We start from the raw sequence: 26,614 nt of genomic DNA on the forward strand, positions 1-26,614 counted from the left end.
TTATAGTTACCTCCCATGGATTTATCAGAACTCTCTGCAAAAATCCCATGCATCCTGATGTAGTGTCACACTACACTGCTATACTTGGGCAAAAAAGCTGTTTTACTTGTTGCTTAGCTGAGAATTATCTGGTGACTTACAATGATTTACACTGAGAATTATCTGGTGACTTACAATGATTTACCAATTTACACAGCTGGGTAATTTTTAGTGTATCGTTTCAGAGAAAATACTCTGACCTAGGGTACTACAGCAGGAGTGGTATTAAAACTGGGCTCTTATAAATTAAAAGTTCTCAGGCCTTAACAACTACAGTACCAGCTACCCCCAAAATTTATAGTCATGTAACCTTCCAATTTTTGTTGTCCAAGACTGAACTGGACTCTAGTAAGACAAAAGGAAAAGGTGGGAGGAAAAAAGAACAGACAATTACATATTTTCACACAAGTTTATTTACTTAATAAAACTCAAAACAGATGCAATTTTGCACACCACTGTTATGGCCACAGTATTTAAATCAGACAGTCAATGTGAGAATGTAAGTGAGATGTCCAGCAGATGGCTATAGGGCTGAATTGCATGAGCAGCGGGGGTAGTTTTCAACTGGGACGCTGTCAACACCTTAACGCCATTCCTGAACTGGTCAGAAGCCTATTGGATGCATTTAACTTTTCTTCAAATCCACTCTGCTGTGGAAGCGCAAATTAAGGTGGTAAAGGTGCACAATATTATAAAAAAAAGAAAATCAAATTAAAAATAAAACACATAAATAGCAGCAAAAATCCGAGCTCCAAATTGTCAGTTTTTACCTACTTACATGTGTTAACTGTTGTAAAAAAGTTTGATTAAAAAGAATAAAGCATTATTAAAATTGGACAGTTAGGCCCTCAAAATAAATATTTCACAGCAACACTTGAAGGTTGTACTGCTTAACTCAGTGCACAGTAAACATCAAGCATCAATACAGAACACCAATGTCCATCTCAAATTTCACATTCCTCATGAGTAACAAACCATAAAATGTTACTTAAGTATCCTTATCCGACAGAGGACCAAAACTCCTCATGAAAACAACTGAAAGGATATAATGCTCCTTTACTGTCCATATTCAACATTCACATGCTTAGAGATATGTACTTAAGAATGGCTAGTCAAAGAATATTGACACAGTTGATTTCAGGTTTTAATTAGCAACTGTCTTTTTTTGCCATTATTAGTACGGTCAATTCATTTTCATTTATTTTTTCCCAAGATACTATCCTTCCCGTTAGAAAAATAAAATCAACCGACAAAAGACGAAAAGCTTCATGCTTCGTTTCAAACACAAATAAGCCGTTGAAACAATTTGCCTTATACTGACGTGCAGTCACGATCACTATTTTTGAGTCAGTTGTTTGGCGGTGAATTATCTTGTGACGCTACGCAGTTACAAGAAGAAAAGAGATAAAACGTAGCTTTTTTGCTTTTTATTTCTCTGTTGTTATTCAGTCCCCATGGCAGAATGACCTGGTGGGACTTGTTGTGAACATAGAGCGGGTGTTATGCTGAAATTGTATTATTGCGGGAAGAGCTAAAGCAAACCGAAGGGAAAGGAAAAAAAAAAAAAAAAAACTTGGACAATAGGAGACATGGGCCTCTTCCACTGAAGTATTTACAGCTCAGTTTATGGTCTATACCTACTCCTGTTGCCTTAATTTTATTTCCTTCACCCATATGTCTTTGACTACACCATGGTGAAATGTGTCAATTTGTTACTGCCGCTAATTTGTGTAGATGGCACGTGAACAGCCATTCAACCTAGAAGGTTAATAAGGAGTACACAAAGATAGGGACAGAGAAAGTCTGGAGGCAGGAGAAAGGTACGTGCAAAGGACTAGACAACAGAGAAATTCAAAGAATGACAGGAGAGAAGCAGCGGTGGATGGGCATGAGTGGTAAGGGTCTGGTGGAGAAGTCAGGAGTGGATTTTCAGTATTCATCTGGGTCCAAATGTTGCTGTTCTTCGATGTCCTCGTCTTCCGGTGGTGCAAACCCATCCTGGAACACAAAGTTTAAATGTAACAAGGTGCCTTGAGAGGAAATAACTCAACAGTTTGAGGGATATAGTACATGTTTCTGTTGGACTAACCAAGCCATCACATTAGTTCCTTCAGTTACAAATAGTCAAATTACAAAAATTCTGAGATGCAAAGATTTTCTGCATTTTCCTCACGTTTTTTTTCTAAAGAAACAACTGGCATATATATACGACCGCCTAGATGTCACGAAAACTCACCCAAAAAGATTAGGAGGGTTACACTGAATAAATCAAAGTCATTTCCACAGTTAGTTCATTTGTGTTGGGGTTCATTTTAGTTCTTAAATGATTAATAACAAAATGAAAAAACACACTGCGCATGTTTATGGGATGAATCGACAGCTGGAATAAAACAGGAGTTTACGGAGACAAAGCACTTTTACTTTCTGTCATTTTAAAGAATTTTTAATGTAGCTTAAATATTTAAAATAGCTTACAATGTATTTTTTATTTATTATAGCTACATCCAAGATTTTTACAAAACCCTGTCAGCTTTTGTCATGTACCTGGTTGTTATTTATACTTATAGATTTGGTCGTTAATCTATATTTTGTGCCAATTTGAGATTGGTAATGTACATGATCATTATTTTTTTAATAATCTGCATGTAGTCTAATATAAGAGTAGATCACATAAAGCCTGATCATGTAATTCCAGTACCTCTGTAGCATAGAGAATGTCAATGATCTTGCTGATGATGGGGTTGTTCTCGTTTTCATGCTCTTGACAGATGAGCTCTATGTCTCGTAGCTTGCTGAAGTAGAAGTCCCTTTCTTTCTCCAGCCCATCCACAGTCAGCTTCAACTCCATTAACTTCAGGGAAACAAAGAACACAAAACTAGCTGCACTGTCTAGTTGTATTATAATAATAAATTGGCTGCTGAAAAATTTAATTCTACCTACAGTATATCCCCATACACACATCTGTGTTTATGATCACAAATTTTATTTATTGTTTTATGTGTAACTTTTATAAAGTTTGTGAGTCAGAACACAGAGAATATTTACAATACAGTAATAATGAGATCATTGACGTACACCTATTCAGGATATCTATCTCCTAATAAACCATTGTCACAATCAAATATGTATTCCTAGATTAAAAGAAAGGAGAAAACACATTTGTCGAATCCAAACCCTGTTACAAGAAAAAAACAACTTTGAAACTGAGTTACAGTGTAATCTAAATCTGAAGTTCAAGACACTGTTGAAGAGCATGTAAAACAAAGACGTGACCCCATGAGCTACAGTGGGTTCCCTGACATAGAGTAAGGTCTTCTTACCCTCCCTGGGACTCTACCTGTTGATTGAGTTCCAAGATCTCTGCGTCGCTACCCCCATTCCGTGCGATGGGGGGGTTCTTCCTCATGGCTGGGGCAGTGTTGCGTGGGGTGGGCATGTTTTTGGGCACGGTTGGGGATGTCCTCTGTGGCACTGGAGTGTAAAGGACCATATCTTATTAGCAGTCTACTAATGTAAGAATTCATAAATAAATATGAAGACGTGTCTGTTAATATGCCGAGCTTCGCTGCATGCTACCGAAAAAAGTTACAATGCTGCAGCTGGATAAGGGAAAAGCACCACAAAAGCACCACACTGGTTGGACGTGCATATCCAAATATATTACAGCTAGGTGCAATGTGATTACGTTACCAAGAGATTGCGGTTTGAAGTCCTAGTAGGAGTCCTGCTGATGCAACTATCTCTTAGGTACTGTATAATTATAAAATTCAGATGTATAGAATCTAAATTACTTTAAACAACTGTTTCAAAATAAAAAAGAACATGAAAGGCAAGTTTAGTTTGTAATGAGATGGAGGGGGTTTGGTATCTGATGATGGCGCATGTTGTCATGGTTAAAACAAAGCTACTCATGAGCATTTCAAGCAGAGTATGGGGAAACCTCATCACATCCTCAGCAAGCCAAAACCAAACATGATTGTTGCGTTTTGGAGGCAGATGTCGCCGAAACTGAGCCCCTCCGCAGGTCGCACGCAAAATCAGTAGCCAGAGCACTACTCGGGTCATTCTGACAAAGCGTGGCAAGGCATACGGCGGAGGTGGAATCAGTGTGTTACCTTGAGCTCCACAAGGTTTCTTGGGTTTGTGGGAAATGTAGTCACCTGGATTGGGGGGCGGAGCCACATCCTGCCCCTGCCGAGCCAGCAGGGGGTCGTATTCTTTCCCGTCATAATTGGCGTCGAAGAACTTCTTAAACCACTGCACGAATTCAAAGTTATCCTGGAACTTTCCTTTCACTAGCTTTTCTACTGGGATTATCTGAAATAACCATACAGAACATGTTTCAGCAAATCACAGAAAAATTACTACAAAATTATATTAGCTCTAGCAAATTGTACGGAAGAACAACTGAAAAAAAACTGAAAAAGTTAAAGAACTATAAATAAGCCAACGTGAAACCAGCATGCACCTGTGAATAAGTGATTACATAAAATAAAATGAATTTCTATTTAATACAAAATAGGGAAAAAATGCCATAAAAGGAAATCTAGACCACTTCAAAAACCACCAATAACACCAAGTACATCTTCAACATAGACCAACACACCAGAATAATATCAAAAGCCTGATGGTTTATGTCACCCGAAATGGATGAAGCTCACTTTGTCAACGTTCATTCTCTTGAAGGCTGCCTGTAGTACTTTGAAGTTATGGATGTATTCATGTTCCAGTTTGGCTTGGAATTTGACCTTCTTCAGGAGCACACAGCCAGGAAAAAGCATGTCCATGAACTGGCAGTATGCTGCACCTGTGAATAGAGGAGAAAAAGCTGGGAAAACTTATCTAACTCAGAAATAGGATGAAAAAAAATGTTATGGCACAGAACAGTATAACACAGGACATGAAATTACTGTAACGCATTATTAAATGATACTGTATAATTGAGTATTCTGACATTTCAGTCTTTAGAGGGCTCTACTTTGTACCTTTACACAAAGTACCTAACTTGAATTACTGAAAAAATATTAGTGTATTAACAGCTTTAAAAGTAACACAAAAAATTAACCTAGAAATAACATTTGAATAACAATTAAGGGTCTCACCTGAACAGAGCTGTTCTATCTTGGTGTAACTGAGCTGAAGGGAGTCGTTGACCCATGCCAGCATATCATGTCGGCTCAGGTTCTCGATGGTTACAGATGTGGAGTACACATTCACTGCCATCCCCCAACTGCAACACCAAGATAAGTGGTCAGTCCCACTGAAAACTGCCTGAAAATTGTGCATTCAAAATCAGCAAATGACCTTGTCTCATTTTTTTTTTTCCCCCAAAACCAAGAGCTATTTTCAAGTTGTAATTTTATTTGGAGACAAATACGTTAAAGGTAGAGGACAGAATGAAGTCCTACATAGTATGGAGGAAAGCAAGGATATATTGAGCTAAAAAAGCTATAAGGAAGAACAGGAGTCTTCTAAATTCTGCAAAGTGACTTAATGTTGAGCTACTCACAATAACTTACCCATTGAGGTAACTCACTGGGGAATTCACTGAGGTAACCTTTAAGTTGAAGCAATTTGTAGTATGTACCTTGCTAAACTGTACTATAGGAGGTAGGATTCAAACCTGGGTCCTTTGAGTCCAAGGCAGCAGCTCTAAGCACTACGGCACCTGCTGGCCATAATTTGCGTGTCTAAGACGTGAGGGTAGGTTTACTGGTGAAAATATAAGCCCCCACTTGACACTGTTAAGAAGAAACCTACGCAGAGTAATGACAGGAGGAATTTTGAACTGTGTATAAGAGGAGTTTCATAGGACAGTCACTGGACATACAGATAAAATCAGCAAAAATCAGTAATGAATGAAGCAAGAAGGTGTGATCTCCAGATCTTTTTGTACCAGGGGGCAGCGAGCTCTGGAGGTCATAATACTGCACTGCTAAACAAACCTCTCCATAAAATGTTCTCCAGACAAAGACACGGTAAACTCTTTCCAAAAATCTAAATCTCTGCACGCAAAACACACGCAAACATCTGCTCTCAAAACAAGTTTAAATCTAATTTCGAAGCTGGATTCCTCTTTTAGGAACAGCTAATGCAAACAATCCAGGTTTCTATGGAGTAAGTACTTGCATGTTTAAAGCTGGTGACTCTGCGAAATCGAATCGCTGTTAGCGAGCGCTCTCGCGCTGCGGCGGCTTGCGGGCCTAAAGCGGGTGACTCAGCTAAAATGAACCGCTGTTAGCAAAACATCTCCCACCGGAGCTCCTCGAAGGCGCTTTCCCGCAGTGCTAGTGTGCCGAACAGAGGGCAGGTGGGCTGCTCTGATATTTTTACTGCACGCCATGACAAGCCAGCCCAACTGCTTGGCTGCAGCTGTTGCTATGCCGGCAAAGGAAACGACCATCGTGCTGCTCGCATTCACCGAGCCGAGGACTTTTATGAAGTGTTTGCTGCCTTTAATTACTAGGACAGTCCCCAGACAGGATTTCAAATTCACACGTCCTTCCTTCCAAACCTTGATTTAGAATACAGTATATCAGTTACATCTAGAAGTGTTGCTGTGTCATTTTGATTTTGCTACATCGCCTCCTCTTAGGCCTGAAAGCTGCTTCAGCACCAATGCACCTGATAATGGCAGTTTGGTTTGGTTAAGCCACTTGCTGTAAGCTTGCAAGCTCTAACAACGTAAGACTGGTACCTAAATGCAGTTTAGTTTTGTTAAATCGCTTGCTTTACGCCTGCAAGCTGCGACATGACATTGCTAGCTAAACACAGTTTAGTTTTGTTAAGTCTCTTCTACGTAGTCGGCTGCTGCGGAACGGGAATGCTACTTAACAGCATATTGTAGCTTTGTGAAGTTACTTGGCTTAAGCTTGCAAGCTGTAACTGTATGAGACTGGTAGCTAAATGAAGTATGGTTTTGTTAAGTCACTTGCTTTAAGATTCCCAGCTGCTACAGAATGAAAATGCTGCTTCGCGGCATTTAGTGCCGTGTTCATGAGACTGCCAGCTAAATTCGGTTTGGTTTATTTAAGTCACTTGCTCCGAGGTTAAACTGTGACAGCCAGAGACGGATAGCCAAATGCAGTTTGGTTTTATTAAACCACTTGCTTTAAGCTTGCAAGCTGTTACAGAACAACAATGCTAATGCTACTTAATGGTAGTTCGGTAACGTGAAACAAGCCTAATTTCAAGACGGTAGCCAACGCGACAAAAGATTAGCTGAAAGATAAATTTACAAAATAGAAAAGGTCTTCTCTGAATAACTACCCTCGGCTCCCTACCAGCTCTAACTGGGGCATGTGAAGCTTTTAGCCAGCGCTTAAGTTGCTGGGTGAGTTACTGCTGTGGTGTCCCCTCAGAAGGAGCTCAGAAGAAAAGGAGAGCCGCACCACAGATTCCATGGCTGTCAGCTAACTGTGCCAAACATCAATCCAGAGAAATGCCCAGACTGAAGGCATGCAGTCCAAAATAACTTCATTTTCCAAACATGTGGCCAACCATCCATGACTAATGTGGGAACAACCAGGCTGCAAAATGATGCTTTCACAGGACAAATTGTAGGAATGGTGTAATTAGGATAAGTCCGTGGGTTATTTATGTTACGCTGTTAAAAACCACTGGATTTCAAAAAAGCTTTGGAGAAATGCTTATTGTAGAAACAAGTATATAAAAGTTACCATATTTCAGAATAAATTATGAGAACAAATATTGTAACCGTCCAAAACCCGTTTCGGGGATTTTTCTTTAAAACTTCCAAAGGTCTGTTGGTCTTACGTAAGGGTCCTGGCATTGCTTAGAGAAAACCTCCTAAATTAAGTCTGAAAAAGCCCTTTTAGTTCAGCAGCAGGGAGTACTTGTTAACTTTGAATATAAATAAAATGGACACTAAACTTCTACTGGAATAAAGGTTGAATTAAGACAACAGCTAAATAAGAAGTGGGGGGGGGGGGGAGCGCAGCAATGCGTAACTGGGCTGGGCTACGCCTCCACTCCACCAGGGCCAGACCCGCGTCTGCAGCGTTCTGACTGCAACGCAGTAGAGCCAGAGAGAACCAGGCTCCTTTTAATCTGGATATGTCTGAACAGCGGTCATCCTGAGGGGGATGAGCGATTCCTCAACGTTCCAGCTGACTCAGCACGATGATGAGGGGACTACAAGTTATGCTTGCACGTGCCAACTATCACATCCATCAAATTTTAATAAACCCATTTAACGGCAAGGACTAAGAAATGAATAATATGAACTCTCTTTATAGACCTATTGCATAATGTATTTGGAACTGCACTTTGCAAAACAAAACAAAAAAAAAAAAAAAATGCTGTATGATGCTCAGTTGCATACGTTGCTCTGCGATTTCTTTTGAGATCGATAAAGTTTCTGTCCGTCCATCAATGCTTCCACAATCTCGACTTTCCCGACAACTACCAAAATTACCTGACCTCAGAAGAGCAGAGCACTGAACTGCAGCACACTTCTCTTCTCATAGTAATATAACATAGAAGCTCACATTGCAAAGGTGGGTTCTGAACACGTCACATACAAGGAACTTAACAACGATACATTATTACTGTCGGCCAGTTATGCATATAGCAAAGTACTGATCCTGCTGCAACTATGCAGCACAATTCCTAGGAGGCAGAGGAATATTAAAAAGTTTTGGGGTCTGAAATGTTCCGAAGCACTGCAACAGATCAAATTAAACACGTCTTGGAAAAAAGAACTCCGACACAAACAATAAACAAATTACCGTTAAAAAATGACACTGTCTAATTCCAACAGGCAGAATCAAACGTGCGCGAGCTGAGCTGAGGTGACGCTTTATGCATTATTCATCGCAGAAATGTGCACTCGGGCAGGTTGTTAAAACACATTGGAGGGAACACTCCGAAATAAACAGTTTATGTTGACCTAAATTTTATTTATGTGCCACTAATGGCTCATATAAATATGGCAAAGGACACTTGTATCGGTTTTGCAGACAGAGGGTATGAGCGAAATGCGTCCTAATGTGTTTAACAGAATATTTTATTTGGGCAGCATCTGCAGGAAGATTAATGACTCCTGAGTGTGGCCCATTTTACAGATGGATGCCGAAATGTTCAGATCAATATAAATTAGTTTATTTCGATTTGGCCCTTACACATTTGCAGTAAGGCTCTGCCTGTTGCTTAATTTTAATATTGATCACCAACATATTGCATCTTTGTAACATGTTACAACATTAGCACGATGCTATTCAGATTTTTCTTAAATAATTAACGTTACAAAAACATTATTATTTACTATTATTATTTAGAGTTTCGTCCAAGGTAACATAAAAATGTTAAATTGCACTGTCTTTATGGTATCAATTCAGGATAAATACCTTCATTAGGGAACAACAGCAGGACAGGGCATTCAAATATTGAAACTTTCAACATTTTTAAAATGTTAAGTTTATGGCCCTAACCAGGACCATTACCAGCTGTGTCTGAGGAATACAGATAATGTGCTCCCAATTTTTCCAGATAAAAAGATGTGCAGTACAATACCGAACAAAGTCTTCCTGTATAGAGGTTTTATATATTTTATATATTATTTAATTACATGACACCTCTCCTGAAAGCAAATTACCACGTTAGGTATGTAAGGTAAACTACTTACAAAGAATTTATCTGTTTATTCAGGAGGGTAACTTTTACTGGAGCAATTCAGAGTTAGTACCTTGAGACAGAATCTTGCAGTGAGGGTGACCTGAACGATGATCTTAACACTGCAGTGATTTTCGTTAAAGGAAGCAACCCCCCCCGCTCCGCCAAAAACACACTGGCTCACATTTCACGCACAGCTGCTTCTATACACCCAGATGTAAGATGCACAAGGGCACGGTGCTGCGTAAGACCTTACACCCTATACAGGCGGACGGACACCGGAACACGGTGCACATCTGACCCATTCTGAACCAGGCTGCAAGAATGTAAGGCCAAATCTACATTCCTCTGTGGCCAACGACAACATGCCACTTATATCGCGGGGGTCTAAATAGGTGACCCAGTAACAGGCGACGATGATGTCACACGGTAGGCGCCGCCTCCGACACAGTGCAGTGTGAAGGGTGCAGTCGGACAATGTGGGTTCCTGGAGCGCTTCTCCTGCTGCACAGTCGCTATCCACTAACATTTAAAAGGACAAGCATTTTAAATTTATGGAAACTTCTTCAAAAAAGTTTTTCAATGCATTAACACTGCTGGGAAACCCTTTTGGGGAGGGGAAAAAAAAAAAAAAAAAAAAAAATCAGCAGTGATATATTGCTCTGCCAACAAACATCCACATAGTGATGTCTCTCCTACTATGAAATATTCATCAACAAATTTCAACTTCACTGGCAACGTTCAGAACACTATACATCCACTTCCTGGGTCTGAGCTTCTACTGCAGTGAAACCAAAAGCAAAATCATGAAATTCTTCCTGTAACGCAAGAAGCCTAAGTAGAAATTTTACGAAAAATGTTGATTTCCATAGGGAATGTGCTATTGTAACGTTGAGTTACACAACATGTATTTATTTACTAAAATAATGTATGACAAAGGCAGCTGATATGGTACTGGTTACACATACAGCCTTTAGATTCAAAGGTTGTTGGTTTGAATCTCACCTACTGCTGTAGTACCCTTGAACAAGGAACTTACCCTAAATGGCTCAAGTAAAAGCTACCCAACTATATAAAAGGGTAAATTGTTATAGATGGTATTACATTGTAAACTGCTTTGGAGAAAAGTATCAGCTTTATCAATAAATGTAAATCATGCTTAACTGTAACCTGAAATACATGAACTGGAGAGTATCTTACCTTTAAACAGGGTGTCTTGGAATGAACACTAAAATGCTATTGCCAGGTCGACACAGATGGAGCTTCGAACTGGAAAGGAAAAAAAAAAAGAAAAAAAAAAAAAGACTGATCAAGTCAAACAAAAATCAGTGCAACAAAACTTTGGAAGGCACCTCACTTGGTCATTCTATCACATCGAGTGGAAGTGCATTTTTCAACATTTACTGTGGCCTGTTTATTAGACCTTCAAATACCTTAAAGGAACGGCACTTTCCTATTCCTCAAACATACCAAGGACGTTCTTCCATAGCCCCGTCCTAACGAAAAACTGATGTTATTGCAGCACAAACATCAAGACCTGTTTCACATGATAAAATACCACAGTATCAGCATATCGCTGTAATATACTGAACGGCAACTCAGTTGTGAACATGCAGTAAACAAGTTTCTCAGTGGAAATTAACACGCTTCTCCTCGATGGACCATCTGTTTAGCGACTACGCACACGCCCACTCCCACACATCACGGGGTCTGAATGCTTCGCATACTTCGGATACATTAGACTAACACCAGGGTGAGCTGTTGCATGGCAGACTTTAAATGACTTACTATATAGATTAATAGACGTTTTTATGACGTTTCTAGAGGTATGAGTTTTAGCTACATGCAATTATTGATTAGACTGAAAAAAGTTTGACAGAAGCACTACTTTTTCTAATCTCAAGGTGCGGCTCCTACGTTAACCGACAAAAGCGCAAACGCACACGCGAACACGGTAAGCAGGACGGAGAGGGAAGCCCTGACAGTACAGGTCAGTCGGCCTGCTCTTTGCCCCGTTTGCGTCACTCACAACACTGTCTGCCAGTTACCAGTTCCTCCATGAATAACTCTCGGAGCTAAACGGTCAGTCTCTAAGCCCGAACCGAGTTTTTTTTTCTTCTACATGAATCACCATCGTCCAAATGCTGAGACTTCACTATAGCGAGGTAGTACAATAAAACACTTAACCCTACCGGCCTTTCCCAAAGGCACAAGATACATTCATTAACGGCGAGTGCTATTCTGAAGCCATGTAGGTCCTAAGCTGAAACTTCCCTTATGCTATAAGATCGGAAAGGATACGTAGACAATTAACACATACGGACACTACACTGTACAAGAGCTTTGTTATATTTTTTAAACTAATTTCACACTTCATTAACGTTACTAATATAGAATAATACTATAAATACAGTACAGTATTATATTTTCATGCTGTACTATTATTTTCACTTTCATCTCTTGATATCGCACAGCACATGGAGTGGCTGTTGTTAGATGTTACGGTGAAACATCAGGACTCTAAAATAATAAGAAATATAATACTAATTTCGTTGTAAATCCGGGTGGCTGTAAGTCGCATACGTCCTGACTCTAAGTTCCCTTGGTGAATAATGTGTGTGGGCTGATTACACTACACAGAGTTCACTGGAAGTCGCTTTGGAAAAAAAAAAAATAAATATAAATGTAATTCGAAGACTACCTGTATTGCCCTAATAATGACAGAACAGATTATGTAATGGGGTAAAAATTCAAAAACAGACATGTAAATGAGAAAGAACCTCTGCTGACAGAGTGATGGTCAGGTGAAATACATCCTGGCTCCAATATCCCTTTCTCCGCTATACTGGGAGGACAAGGTGGCCTCCAGACAATCTGCTGAGTCATTTTCAGTCAACAGCTGCCTGTTCGTACTGCTGGTGAGTTCATTCAACCCTAAACAGGAAAAAAGGGATAGCAGAAGGTCTTAAAACGATGTAGAAAAAAAACCAGTAATGAGCGACCACGGCATCCCTCTGGGGATATGAAAGTTGCACCCTGCAGCAAGGCTCCATAAACAATGGTGAACGTGATCAACCAACAAGTGTCTTAGAGGGTGTGAAGTCACGGAGATGTCTGCAGACTGCAACCCTAGGTGGGAAACTGGTTAACCATCTGGTTATGTTCCGGTCAAATATGACCCGTTCACAACCGATTTCTTTATCATAAAAATGGTTTCATCAGATTGTCATAAGGCTTCACGACATCCTCCACACCGGGCATCTGATAAAATTAGTGGTTTCACCAAATTTCTGGGTTCTGGTGTGTGTGGTCAGACCTGGTCGGCTGTGGGAATCATCAAATCCCAGATTCAGGCATCAGGCATTCACTCACACACACACACAGTGGTATTGGTTCAGGTAAATGAGCTCTATAGGCCATAAATTCCAAGATGAAGACTAGAATTTGTGAAAAAGGCCCAGGACTGAATTTTGTTAAAAGGTGTAACACAAGACCGGGTTATAACTTATGATTTATAATTGCTTTGTACACAACTCTAAAGGAACTGTGGATGGGAAGAGCGAAAACAGAAAGGCGTCTTGAGCCAGCCCGAGGGTTACAGTGTGGGGACGAGAGGGGACGTCAGCGAGGGCGAAGTGGATGAGAGGCCGCCTAGATGATGGAAGAGTAAACCTATTGAGGAGGACGAGTGTGCAAAACACACACACACACACACACACACACACACACACACACACACACACACACACACACACACACCAGCAGGCTCACTGGCACCCGCAGAAAGACGCAGAGGAGCAAATTCTGGAAACGGCTGACCCCAGCGGCAGACAGCATAAGGGATTTTTGTACTTATATGTGCAACTGCTTCAGCTGAACATGGCGATTTTGAGTCCACTTTTAGACCTTTGACGACAAAAAAAAAAAAAAAACCTTCTACAGAAAACCTGTATTTGCACTCATACTTTGGAAGGTCATCCTTTGAAAACTGGCAGAGGACAGACAAAAAAAAAGGGTCACGGTTTTATTTTGAGACATGGAGAAGTCATTGTACCCTTTAACCAATTATCAGACAATAAAATTTGGCCATTCAAGTAACACCATCTATTCTATTCAATATTAGTTTGTCCGATAATGTAACCAGAGACCTTTACCTAGTGTAAATGCACTTTGCAAAGGCTCATTTTTAAAATTTATAGATAAGCTTATTACCTTATATCTTATTGATTACTTTATTATGTATAATGTTGAGCTTCTGTGTGTGAATTTCCCCGTAGGGATTAATACATTATTATCCTATCCCGTCCCATCTTGCCAGTTCCATAATGTTAGTCATTAGGGTGGGCAATTCTGGTCTTCATAGTAGGCATTTCAGTCTTAATAATCTCCTTTTGACCTTTTTGTTACTTATTTTTATTAAGATGCTTGTTATCCAAGAATACCTTTTGTATTCTTGGGGAACAAGCATCCAAGTGTATCTAAGTGTATCCATTTATTACCATTAACCTTTATGCAACTTAAGTCTTTGTCAAACTGGTGACTTGCAATGTTCAGCTTTGTCATGATTTACCCATTCAGACAGCAGGGTATTCTTACTTTATTAACTTAGAGCAAGGATTAAGATTAAGACACCAGCAGAAGAGATTTGAACCAAGGATCTTCATCTTGTGAAGCAATGCCCCTCACCACTATGCCACCTACTGGAGAGGTATAAACACAGACACTAATCCATGACTGAGTACAATCCAGTAATACAAGCATCCCTTTTACTATACAATGAAATACTTCTAACAGAAAAGGGGGAAAAACTAAGTGAATTGGAATCAACTCCCTATATGAAAAATACTGTAAGAAATTCATATATATTTTACATGAAAAAGAACAAACCAACCTCTACATACTTTTTCCACTTCCAGCTTATTCCGCTCCTAATACTAGAAACATTTTTATTTACATTAAGGGGTAAACTTAACAGAAACAATACAGCAAACTGCGATTCTGAAAATGTATGATACTGCTCTCCAAAATGTGCAAAACGGATATTTCTCTAAACACAAAAGTAAACTGCAATTACTCCGAAGTAAATTACATTAAATGAATGAAGGACATTGCAATTTAAATACAGAACATGTCTTTTTATTGGAATATGGGGGGGGATGCATAAGTAAATGAAACATTTCTCTTGCAGGTGTCTATTGACACTTTTATTATTATACTTTACCGGTACTTCGCAGCTTGTGAACAGTGACGGCACAGTCTCATTAAGCTGCTTTCCCCCCCCACACACCCATTTATTGGTCTGAAATATAAGGTCAGCCTTCAGCACGTAAAAAAAGTTCACATATCTGACCTACGTGCACCTGGCTCTGAGACAAATTAAGTTCACATTAAATTAATGCACGCATTCTGAATGTGTAACACTGCCTTGCAGACACAGTAACTCATAAGTAGGCCTATTATTACATTCAATTAACATAAGTTAACAACGTTTTGAAAACATTATACATTTTAGGGGGCAGAGGGTGGCATAGCGGTCGCAGCCGTCGCAGCCGTCGCTTCCTAATCAAAAGACCCGGGCTGAAAGCCTCACTCCTGCTGGAGTACTTTTGATCAAGATACTTACCCTGAAATAGTACAGTAAAAACCGCTCGGCTGTACCGATGTGCCGTCAAGTCGAGCTCGACTCACGGTGACTATTCAAATGCTTTTCCAGCGCCTTCTTCTGCACATCTCGGTTGGGTGCGAGCACGGGTGCAAACATACGCACTCCTCACACTCTGAGCTGGACTCGAACCCCACGCCCGCAAGGCAGCTCATGAGCTGTGAGGCACCGGCTTTACCTGCTGTAACACCATATCCACACACAGCTGTATAAATGGGTAAATAATTGTAAGCGGGGCAGTACTGTACATACTTAATGTTGCAGGTCACCTTGGACAAAGACGTCACCCAAATAATGGCTAATAATAACAGCACTTCAGTTACATGACTTTTGAACTGGGTTGCTGCAAAACTGGCACAGTTTAATAAAGCTGGGCTTTCTTTTACAATATAACTAAAGCATACTCTATACCTGTGAGCGGCCAGCTCTGCAGGTGACAGACCTGGTGCCTTGCAATCTGAAGGGTTTAGGTTCAAATCCCCTCCTGCTGTAGCTCTGTGATCAAGGTACATGCCCTGAATTGCTCTAGTAAGAATACCATGCTATGGAAACTGGGAAAACTTCACAAAATTCATTAATTAACACTGTAAGTCACCCTGGGCAAGTGTGACAGTTACATAAAGGTTAATAAGTAGGAAATGGTCATCAGTGCATTTAAAAAGTCTACTGGAAGTTCGAGAGCATGCAGGCAGTGCACAAATTAATTATTAATCACAGCACCTTTACACGCTGCGCAGGATTTCTGCGAACTGATTGCTTGCAAAGCCTGGCACACTGTACCCGACAGGCCACCTGCAGATGTGCAGCGCTGCATTGCCTGCAGGCACCAAAAATGTGCAGGAGTGTGACGTGTCACACGGTGTGCGAGTGCTCCTCCACGACAGCACTCCCATGTCGTCTGCTCACAGCGAGCCCACTTTTGGTTTCGTCTGGCGCAGCCCAAGCCCACGCCGGCTGCCTTTGCATTGTGGTACTTACTGCATTATTTGCACTGCATCCGTGTGCACATGGCCTTAGAAGTCACAAAATAATTGTTTTTTGGGGGGGCGGGCTGACAAGTGTTCCCAGTTTGCTCTCTGGGTATTGATCATGCGACAGTGCTCACATGGGACAGAGAAGCCCAAATGCAGCTACACACACACACTGAGGTCTGCACCGTGTGTTGTGGGACAGACCAGTCTCCCTGCCTGAATCATGCATTAGTGGAAAAAGTGTAATGAATTATTCCATTTTATTATTATTACAATGCCACATAAATAAAACCTAACAGGCCTACAGCCAATGATTTTTACTAAGACTAATTATAAAGGAAACTGCCTGAACTGTATTCTGCGCCTTAGGAGGACACCCAGCATCACTTCCATCACTTCATTATATCACAATACACAGTAATGGCACCAAAATCATATTTAATATATCTCCGCTCTTTCAAAATGCGTTTTATGAATCATTATTGATTCCAAATAGCGGAACATGATCGCCGGATCACTGTACAACTTCTGCAAATATTTGATTTGTGGAGACAGAAAAATAAATGAAATAAATAAATGACTAAACAAATAAAAATGAATTCCTCCACGCAGTTACATCCGAGCAATATCTGAATAATTTCTTTTTATAACAGCACGAAAGTCGCATTATTCACGTGACAAGTGCGCTTTTCCACGAGGCTGCGCCGCAACGCTCTACGTCGCCCGGCCGATGCGCAGACGCCGGGGCTCCTGCGGTAATCATTCGTGTCGCGCGCGCGACAATTACGCCAGGGAAGTGTCACCGCGCGCACGCGACCAGCCCGTTACGAAATGCCGGTCCAAATTCTTCGTGATAAATTGTGTCGAGGAGGAGTGTAGCGCAGCGCGGCGCTGCTGCGGCGGCGGCCCAGGCCTCTGTCACACCGACATGATGATTGTCACACACACACACACACACACACACGCACTGGCAACCAACACAGTGAGTGAGTGGGACAGCGGATCGACAGTGACACAACAGTGAGACAGACACACACGCGCGCGCGCGCTCGCACACTGACTGACATGTCATGTCACGACGCGCTGACACACGGACACACTGCAATCACACACATGACACAATATTATTAATGTAACGGGCTCCCGCACGGAATCCCTCCGCAGGCCCGCCTGCCATGGAGACCACCCCCCCCCCCTCTTCACCCCCCGCACTGACACATCCCCAGCGCGCGGACTGAGACCCTTTAAACAGACCCTGCGAAGAGTCCCGACGCCCGCGGAACGCGACGACGGCGCGCGGCACAGACCCACACACCGAGTGACACGGTGGAGAACGAGCTGTTTTTTCTCTCCGCTTTTTCCGTCTTACTCACTGTGTTTCCAAAAAAAGCCCACCGGTATTCCGTCTGCGCAGCTCCGCAGTCGCCCGCTCGTGCTCGCTCGCGCTACGGCGCGCTCCTGCGCGGTCATGCGCGCTCCCGCCGTCGGCTCCAGGCCGCCCCCGCCGCGCCGCCGCGGCTACTGTGTGCGCATGCGCTCTCCGTGAGCGTCACGGAGAGGAGAAAGGAGTCTGCAGTTGTGCTTTTATTACATCAGTCCTTTGTTTTACTTAACATTTAGCGATTCACTTAGCCTTCTAATTACTTCTTTGGTTGTATGATTTGCATTTAAAAATATTTTCTTTATGTACGATTTAATAGCCCGCTTGTTTATTCTACATTTAAAAAAAAAAAAAAACTTAAGGTTGTCTGTTCATTTTTTTTGTATTATTCTGTGTTCACCGGAAACCAAAAGAAAATTCCCACCCATGTTTCAGCTAAATTGAGAGATGTGAGGCTTTCAGTTTCACAGTGTTGTTGTGAACTTTTATTTAGCTTATATATGTTTGTACAAATCAACTTGCAATGTAAGCTGGTTGCACCTGTCCAGCCATCCATACTACAGAGAAAAATAAGAAACGCACGCACGCACACACACACAGACAGATGAGAACATACGTGTAGACATATTGAGCCAGATCCAAACTCACAGTCCAGCAGCACTGTGCCACCATATCCTCTTAATAACAGCTTTATTGGCTGGTGCTTCCACATACCACAAAGAGGTAGATCGTTATAAGTACACTTCTGTTACGAGCGTACAAGTTATCAATTTTTGAAGATAAAGTCATTTACAGCACTATTCATCTGATCAGTTCCAATTTCGAAAATGCCTCTCTTGCAGAGCGAAAATAGCCTGTGTGTAAAGCAGGACACAACACACTGAATAGGAGATGATTCACACTGCATATTTTTAATTTCAGTAATTTTAAAGTGGAATTAAGTCTAACGTTGCTTCATTTTAGTAACAGATAATAAGGCAAACCAAGGTCCCATCCACGGAGATCCCTGTCTCGCGGGTGACATTTCAGTTAAGAGGAGGCCTGACAGCCTGCGCTGTAGGAGCTGTCAATGAAAACCAAAGAAATAATAAAAGTCTTATGTTAAATTATCAGTTCATTTTAGCATTATCTTCTATTGTCGACAGAATGTAACTCGTGAATAAATCAAAGGATTAAGCTGTATAATTAAGCTTTTTGTCATTGATGTTTTAATTCTACTTTGAGGGGTTTTCAATGGGGGGGGGGGGGGGGGGCAGTGGCGCAGCGGGTTTGGCTGGATCCTGCTCTCTGATGGGTCTGGGGCTCGAATCCCACTCGGAGTGCCTTGTGACGGACTGGCGTCCCATCCTGGGTGTGTCCCTTCCCCCTCCAGCCTTGCGCCCTGTGTTGCCGGGTTAGGCTCCGGTTCACCGCAACCCTGCTTGGGACAAGCGGTTTCAGTCTGTGTGTGTGTGTGTGTGTGTGTGTGTGTGTGTGTGTGTGTGTGTGTGTGGGGGGGGGGGGTGCAATGAACAAGAATCATACCTAACAGCACCTCAACCTACTGTGGTCATGAAGTCACTTGAAAAACTGGTGTTGGACTACCTGAAAGACATCACTGGACCCTTGCTGGACCCCCTGCAGTTTGCTTACCAAGCAAATAGGTCTGTGGATGATGCAGTCAACATGGGACTGCACTACATCCTGCAACATCTGGACAAACCAGGGACTTATGCGAAAATCCTGTTCGTGGACTTCAGCTCAGCCTTCAACACCATCATCCCACACCTCCTCCTGCCCAAATTAACCCAACTCTCTGTGCCCACCTCCATCTGTCGGTGGATCACCAACTTTCTGACAGACAGGCAGCAGATAGTGAGGCTGGGAAAATTCTCATCCAATACTCGCACGATCAGTACTGGAGCCCCCCAGGGATGTGTGCTCTCCCCACTGCTCTTCTTCCTGTACACCAACGACTGCACCGCTAAAGACCCCTCTGTCAAACTCCTGAAGTTTGCAGACGACGCCACACTCATCGGCCTCATCCGGGATGGTGACGAGTCTGCTTACAGACAGGAGGTCCAAGAGCTGGCTGTCTGGTGCAGTCATAACAACCTGGAGCTGAACACGCTCAAAACGGTGGAGATGATCGTAGACTTTAGGAGAAACACCTCAGCATTATCCCCACTCACCATCATGAACAGCACTGTGGCAACAGTGGAGTCATTCAGGTTCCTGGGCACCACCATCTCACAGGACCTGAAGTGGGAGCCCCACATAGACTCCATTGTGAAGAAGGCCCAGCAGAGGTTGTACTTCCTTCGCCAGCTGAGGAAGTTCAACCTGCCACAGGAGCTACTGATGCAATTCTACTCGGCAGTCATCGAGTCTGTCCTCTGCACCTCTATAACTGTCTGGTTCGGCTCAGCTACGAAATCAGACATCAGAAGATTACAGCAGATAGTTCGGACTGCTGGAAGAATCATCGGCACATCCCCCCCAGCTCTCCAAAAACTGTACTCGTCCAGAGTCAGCAAAATCATTGTAGACCCCTCACATCCAGGCCACTTCCTCTTCGAACCTTTGCCATCTGGCCGGCGCTACAGTGCACTGAGCACCCGGACAGCCAGGCACAAGAAAAGTTTCTTTCCTCAGGCCATCTACCTCATGAACAGCTAAATCCCCCCCCTAGAGAGTAAACCAGTGCAATACATAATGCTATTCATATTTATAACTTTTTATCACATCATATCTCTTCTCACACTCCCTTGCATTTGTAACTAGTGACTATTTTTGTATATAATATTGGGTACTGTATATTTTTATATATTTTTCATCCCTTATTCACATACTCTATCTTCTCATCTATCTTGCCACTGTCATTCTGTCTGTGCTGTGGAAGTTCCTGTCACCAAGACAAATTCCTTGTATGTGTGAACATACTTGGCAATAAAGCTCGTTCTGATTCTGATTCTGATTCTGATAAAACAAAATTCAACATCAGAGCAACACGTCTGTGCTCTGTACATTAAAAAAAACATATGTAGACGTACATAGGACTATATGCATGTAAAAGAAGGATAAGAATAAACAGACATTAAAAATAAAATGATATAAACAAGAATGACGCTCACTTAAGTAAAAGATCCTTCACACTCTCTATTCCATCCTTCCATATTTATAAAGTCCTTGGAGCACCATTGTTCAACCTTGACAAGGACAGTTCCAGAAAGAGGATATCCAGTAATGAAAGCAGCCAGTGATTTAATGATAAATTATGAGGAAGTGTCCAATGTCGAACATTTGCCATCCTGGCTGCAGTCAGCCCTGCCAGCCTGCTTTTTTGAGTCCGTTCCTTGATGGGGAATTTGGAGCTGTCATTACGGAAATGCAGAGCAAGGTCTATGGGAGAGTGTCCACCAGTTAGTGTTGAGGTATTATCAACAACCTCCATCCAAAAAGCATTGTAACTTCACCATAACCATAAGTGTACAGGTGGTGAAAATCTTTGGGGCATTCTCCGCAGCTCTGTAACAGTTAAAATATACACATACACATATGTAGTAGATTGATAAAGTGCAGTACATGGAAGGTAGAGTGGGTTGTGTGTGTGGTGGCGTTATTAGAGTTCAACAGTCTGATGGCCTGCAAGAAGAAGTTGTCTCGCAGCCTGCTGAAGCAGGATTTGATGCTGCGATACCGTCTGCCTGATGGTAGCAGCGAGAGTAGTCCATGGCTCAGGTGGCTGGAGTCTCTGATGATCCTCCGTGTTTTCCTCATACACCGCCTGGTGTAGACATCCTGGAGAGAAGGAAGCTCACCTCCGACAATGTGCTGGACTGTCCATATGACTCTCTGCAGAGCTTTGCGGTTGAGGATGGTGCTGTTCGCATACCAGGCGGTGATGCAGTCAGTCAGGATGGTCTCCACAGTGCAGCTGTGAAATGATTTGAGGATGTTGGGGCTCATACCAAATTTCCTCAGCCGTCTGAGGATGAAGAGGTGCTCGTGAGCTTCTTCACCACTGCCTCAGTGCGAGTGGACCATGTGAGGGCCTCAGTGATGTGAACACCGAGGAACTTGAAGCTGTTGACCTTCTCCACTGGTATCCCATCGATGGTGATGGGGGTGTGCTCCCTGTCCTGTCTCCTAAAGTCCACTACAAGCTTCTTGGTCTTTTCAATGTTGAGCAAGACGTTGCTTTCCTGGCACCGGTGTGTCACAGTGCACACCTCTTCTTTGTAGGCCGTCTCATTGTTATAAGTGATCAAACCTACTACCGTTATGTCATCTGCAAATTTGATGAAGACATTGGAGCTGTGTGTGGCCACGCAGTCGTAGGTGTATAAGAAGTGAGAACACAGCCCTGCGGGGCTCCAGAGTTGAAGGTCAACAGGGTGAAGATGCTGCTGCCAGTTCGGACCACCTGGTGTCCATTTGACATGAAGTCTAGGATCCAGCTGCAAAGGGAGCTGTTCAGACCCAAAGAGCAGAGTTTCAAGTCAGCCTGGAGTTTCAAGTCAACATGTTAGGTGCTCTTTGAGATACGGGCCCCATGCAATAAGAGTTGGTGTGAATGTAAATGAATGAAATCAAGATGTTTAGCTGTGCCATATTGTAAAAAATAGTAATTCAAAACGAAGTAGTGAGTTGTTATCATTTATGTATCTTAGCACCTATTAATTCTTTACTTAATTCCACATAGTGGGTGGACTTACAAACAATCCCGAGTTATGAACTGACTTCCAGTCCCAGTTGGGTGTGTAAATTGAGGTACAAGTGTAGCTTAATATTCTATGTCATCTGATTCAAAAGTAAAACACAAAATAAGTAAGTGAACAGTGTTAGAACTGTTACACCTTTTTATAGAATACCACAAAATACAGTGAAACATGGAATAAATGTTTCTGATGCCTTTTACACTGCATCATTGTTGTGTCTTGTGTTTATATTATGAGGCAATTCATGGACTAGAGCAGGGTTGTTGAAGTACAGCCCCGGCAGCCAATACAAGGAGGTCTTTGTTCTCGTGGGGCATCAAACCACCTGACTGAACCTACTGTCCCAATTAAACCACTTTTCAGAACACTAATTTACAATCCACAGAGCACTAGAGGAACTGCCTGCATTTAACAGTCTTGGATTGTAAGTTTAATACAATAAAATAGACAGTATTATTCTTCATTTACATTTACTTAATCTTTTACACCCATAACAGCCCATTACATACCAGAATCCTGAACTCAAACTACCGGAACCAACCCCCCCCATCCAGAGGAACACCAGCCACATATGGTCTGCAGAGATTGTCCTCTCAGGTCCCTGAAAATCTCTGCTGAAATCTCACTTCAGTTGGGGTCCATCCCAAGTTTAGCTGCTATATTTCTTTAGCACATTCCACATCGACCCACATTAGGTCACACTACCCCTCTTTTCCAAACAATTATTGCACAAAAAAGTAACTTTTTTGCACTACCACTTTTAAATCTGTTTACATTTCTATCTATTTTACCAACCACACCACTGCAATTTATTCCAGCTTGTTATTAGTTTAGTAGTTCACTATTGTGAATGTAGTAGTAATAGCATGTTTTCCACTGTATGTTGTCCCCTATGTCACACCATGGTCCAGGAGAAACACTATTTAACTCCGATGTGTGTTCTAAACATATTGCGGAAGTGACAATAAAGTTGACTTTGACTTTATTTAGCTGGCAGCTTTGTCCAGTTTTAAGTTTGTATAGGAAGCAACTTATAGATGATGCACTATAACAGGAGCGGGATTCAAACCAGCAACCTTTGGAAAACAGAACAAAGTACTGAACTTAGCAGTACATTAAATGGACACCCTGGAAACACTTATTCTTAATACCTTTTATAAGAAATTTTCAAATATGTTTTATGAGGTGTTTCAGATTTGAGATACACATGTACTGGTTATAAATATGTTGTGAAGAAATGCCCAAACCACTATGGTGACCAGTTATGATATGGGGAAGTGATTGAAAGTGAGATTTACCACTAGGGGGGAGCAAGAGAACAGCGGAAAGATCTAACATCTCAGACAAATACTGTATAAACTGTGAATCCACAGCATGTCTTTGGGTTTGGGGAGGAAATTGCGCTGAGCAGTTTCTGCTGGGGCCAACTTGTTGGACAGCAGAGATATGTGAGCGCGGCGATAAGGTGTTTGGCAGGAATGGCCGAACGGACCGTGCGCCCTTCCCTCTTCGGTCCGCCGACAGCAGTATCTGTTCTATTGTCCTGCGCGAATGAGGAGAAAGCAGATAATTAAACGAGCTGGCTCGCTCGGGCTGGGGAGACCACCGCAGAGGAGCACGTCTCACCAGCGAGTCCTTCCAGCAGTTAGCAAGGCCTCTCTTCTCGAGAAAAAATCCCCTTTGACCACGCTGCCTTTTCCGTGCTGAAGGTGACATGAATGATAATGGCAGAAAATCAAACACTCAAGAAAAAGTGGCCCAAAGTTTTAAACATTTAATTATCATTAAATGGGAGTTTGGCAGTGTGTAGTCTGGAATTTTACACATTTTATTCACATTTTGCATACATACATAGAAAATTTATACATATATCAATGTGTATGTGTATGTATATATGTATATATAGTTATAAAATTATATGTTATATATTTTATATATATATATATAAATTGTTTTAATGATAATTATATAGTTAATATTGATTAAATATTACTCTTGATCCTGACTAATTGAATGGATGTGAATTGCTCCAATCAGAATACTCTGGTATGTAAATATTTAAACCATTGTAAAGCTGATTTTGTTACATTACAATTAATCTTGGACAAAGATTAATTATAATGACTAAATAATTGCATCTTAGCTGTCAAATAGGAAATTGTTGGGACAAAAGTGCATCACACAGTGTACTGGTTGTGTGTGCATAGTATATGTACCATATGTGATCAGATACTGAACAAGCTTGTGTACCTGTAAGATGGAGATGAAGAGCGCAAATGTTCAGAAAAGTACATTGGCCGACTGTGCACGGTAGACTTTTGCGGTTCTTGAAGCTGTCCATGTCATGTGCCTCTGAAGGAGCTAAAATAGAGCCTGCTAATTTTATGTGGTAACAAAAGAATAGCAACAAGCGCAGCTGGTAGAGTAATTGGATCCCTGGGTTACCGGTTCAAATCTCACCTACTAGTGTAGTACCCTTAAGCAAGGTATTCCTCCAGTAAAGCTACCCAGATGTATGAATGGGTAAATAAGTGTTGGTAGACTACCAGTGTAAATCACTTGAGGAAAAATCATTAGCTGGATGACTGAATGTAAATAATAAGAGCAGACGCTCTTCTTTGCACAAAACAGTACATTTATTCAAGTGTTCTCCAGCACAAGTACATAAGACAGCCTTTCTCTTCTTCCGGGTACTGAAACGAGAACAGGAGGAAGGTCGCGCCGGGCTGACTGCTACATAGGGGTGTACGCACTGACCAAGGGGAGTACAGTCCAATAACAGCAATGACACAGAGGAATGGTACATGGAAATAACCACGGTATCACTCGAGATGCCAAGAGGATGCACCTGCAAAAAAGCTTGACTGAAATGTACAGTATATATCAATAAATACCAATAAGCGCGACAGTGGAGATGACAGTCCAGTGGAACGGAAATAAACATCCAACACACTTGCTGCATGGAATGTAAAAATCATTTCCATCAAGGAACCAAGCAGGTACATTTGTAACAGTAAGTCCTTTCCAAATGTGGCATTTTTTTAGCTTCTAATTTTATAATATGTTCTTCCCACAGAGATGCACCAATTAAAGCATTGCCTAGGTTAAATATATGAATAGGTCTTTTGTTTCTTATTTTCTCTCTTTCAAGTACAAAGTTAAAATGCCTTTAATATATTTATTTTATATAAGTGTAAAATAAAAGTGCTTTTTTTCCATTACTACAGGAACTTAAAAACAGTCATCGTCAAGATAAATTGTTATCTTCCTAATAATATATTTTGTTTTTTTAGATAAAATGTTTAGCACCTTATGAAACTCCAACCAGTCCTCCATATATATCTTGTTCTATGAAAGACACATAACAAACTGACACATCTAGGGCTGTGCAGGCTGGGAAGAAAAAAACAAAGAGGTTCTTTCTTGCAGCTGTCAACCGGTTATTGGTTAGATTACTTGACAAATTCATGACAATCCACTGTTCAGCCAGACATCAAACAATGTGTAAAATACAATAGATGGGCTGGGAGTCTTCGTACCCCTCAGACCCTATGCTTCTTAGCATACTTCTTATTTTATAACACAAATTCATGTAATATTCATATTTCATCTAAATTCTACTGATGTAATGTTTACGTACATATATATATGCATATATACACATACATATATATATATAAGCAAATAATCATTTGTACATCTAATAATCTAATATCTAAGAGATAACTGAAAAATCATAACAAACAGCAGGCAAAGTTGTATCTGTATAAAAATCTAAGTATTATCACTGTTCAGAGCAGTACTGGGGAGGCACTGGTTAACATCTTAAGCTGAAGATATTCACATAAATCCAATGCAATGGAGGTGATCATAAGTCAGTTTGCTTCTAGCTGTGGTCTTCTGTCTCATTAGTTTTTAGAGGGTGTCATTTGTTTAAAGTCAAGGTGAACCCGACCGACGTACGATAATTTGTAAGCTTTTCTTCTTTTGTTTCATACTGCTAGCTATTGTTGCGGAGCCTGGTACCGGGTTATTTACAGCGGGACGTGGGTTTAGAGCAGGCGGACGTTTCCAGGCGGACAGTACTGGAGAACATGTGGAACCACAGGGGCGGTTGGAGCTTGGGTTCCTCTCGGACAGAGCAGAGGGAGGACTCAAACACAGTGACCAAGTCAATCGGTGGAGAGATCCGGATGAGGGCCCAGTTCTTTTCTCCAGCATGCATCC

General features: G+C 41.6%; 1 protein-coding gene across 4 annotated transcripts; it reads right to left on the reverse strand.

The window, feature by feature from the left end:
* Positions 1-1,699: 1,699 nt before the first annotated feature.
* Positions 1,700-17,814, reverse strand: LOC108932635 (microtubule-associated protein RP/EB family member 3-like). Of its 4 annotated transcripts, none has more exons than XM_018749446.2 (8): positions 17,680-17,814; positions 10,874-10,942; positions 5,143-5,270; positions 4,702-4,847; positions 4,201-4,357; positions 3,378-3,511; positions 2,738-2,890; positions 1,700-2,037 (listed from the first exon to the last, which is right to left on the reverse strand). In XM_018749446.2, exons 3-8 carry the CDS (start codon positions 5,261-5,263, stop codon positions 1,969-1,971), a joined length of 780 nt encoding a protein of 259 aa, XP_018604962.1. In that variant the 5' UTR covers positions 5,264-5,270; positions 10,874-10,942; positions 17,680-17,814; the 3' UTR covers positions 1,700-1,968. The 4 variants fall into 4 exon arrangements, with proteins under 4 accessions (XP_018604962.1, XP_018604725.1, XP_018604877.1 ...); XM_018749209.2 differs by having other exon boundaries at positions 4,156-4,357; XM_018749361.1 differs by lacking the exon at positions 17,680-17,814 and adding an exon at positions 12,454-12,472 and having other exon boundaries at positions 4,156-4,357.
* Between the last annotated feature and the right edge of the window lie 8,800 nt (positions 17,815-26,614).

This window comes from Scleropages formosus, chromosome 15, assembly GCF_900964775.1.
Source record: "Scleropages formosus chromosome 15, fSclFor1.1, whole genome shotgun sequence".
In the NCBI taxonomy this organism is placed as follows: domain Eukaryota; kingdom Metazoa; phylum Chordata; class Actinopteri; order Osteoglossiformes; family Osteoglossidae; genus Scleropages; species Scleropages formosus.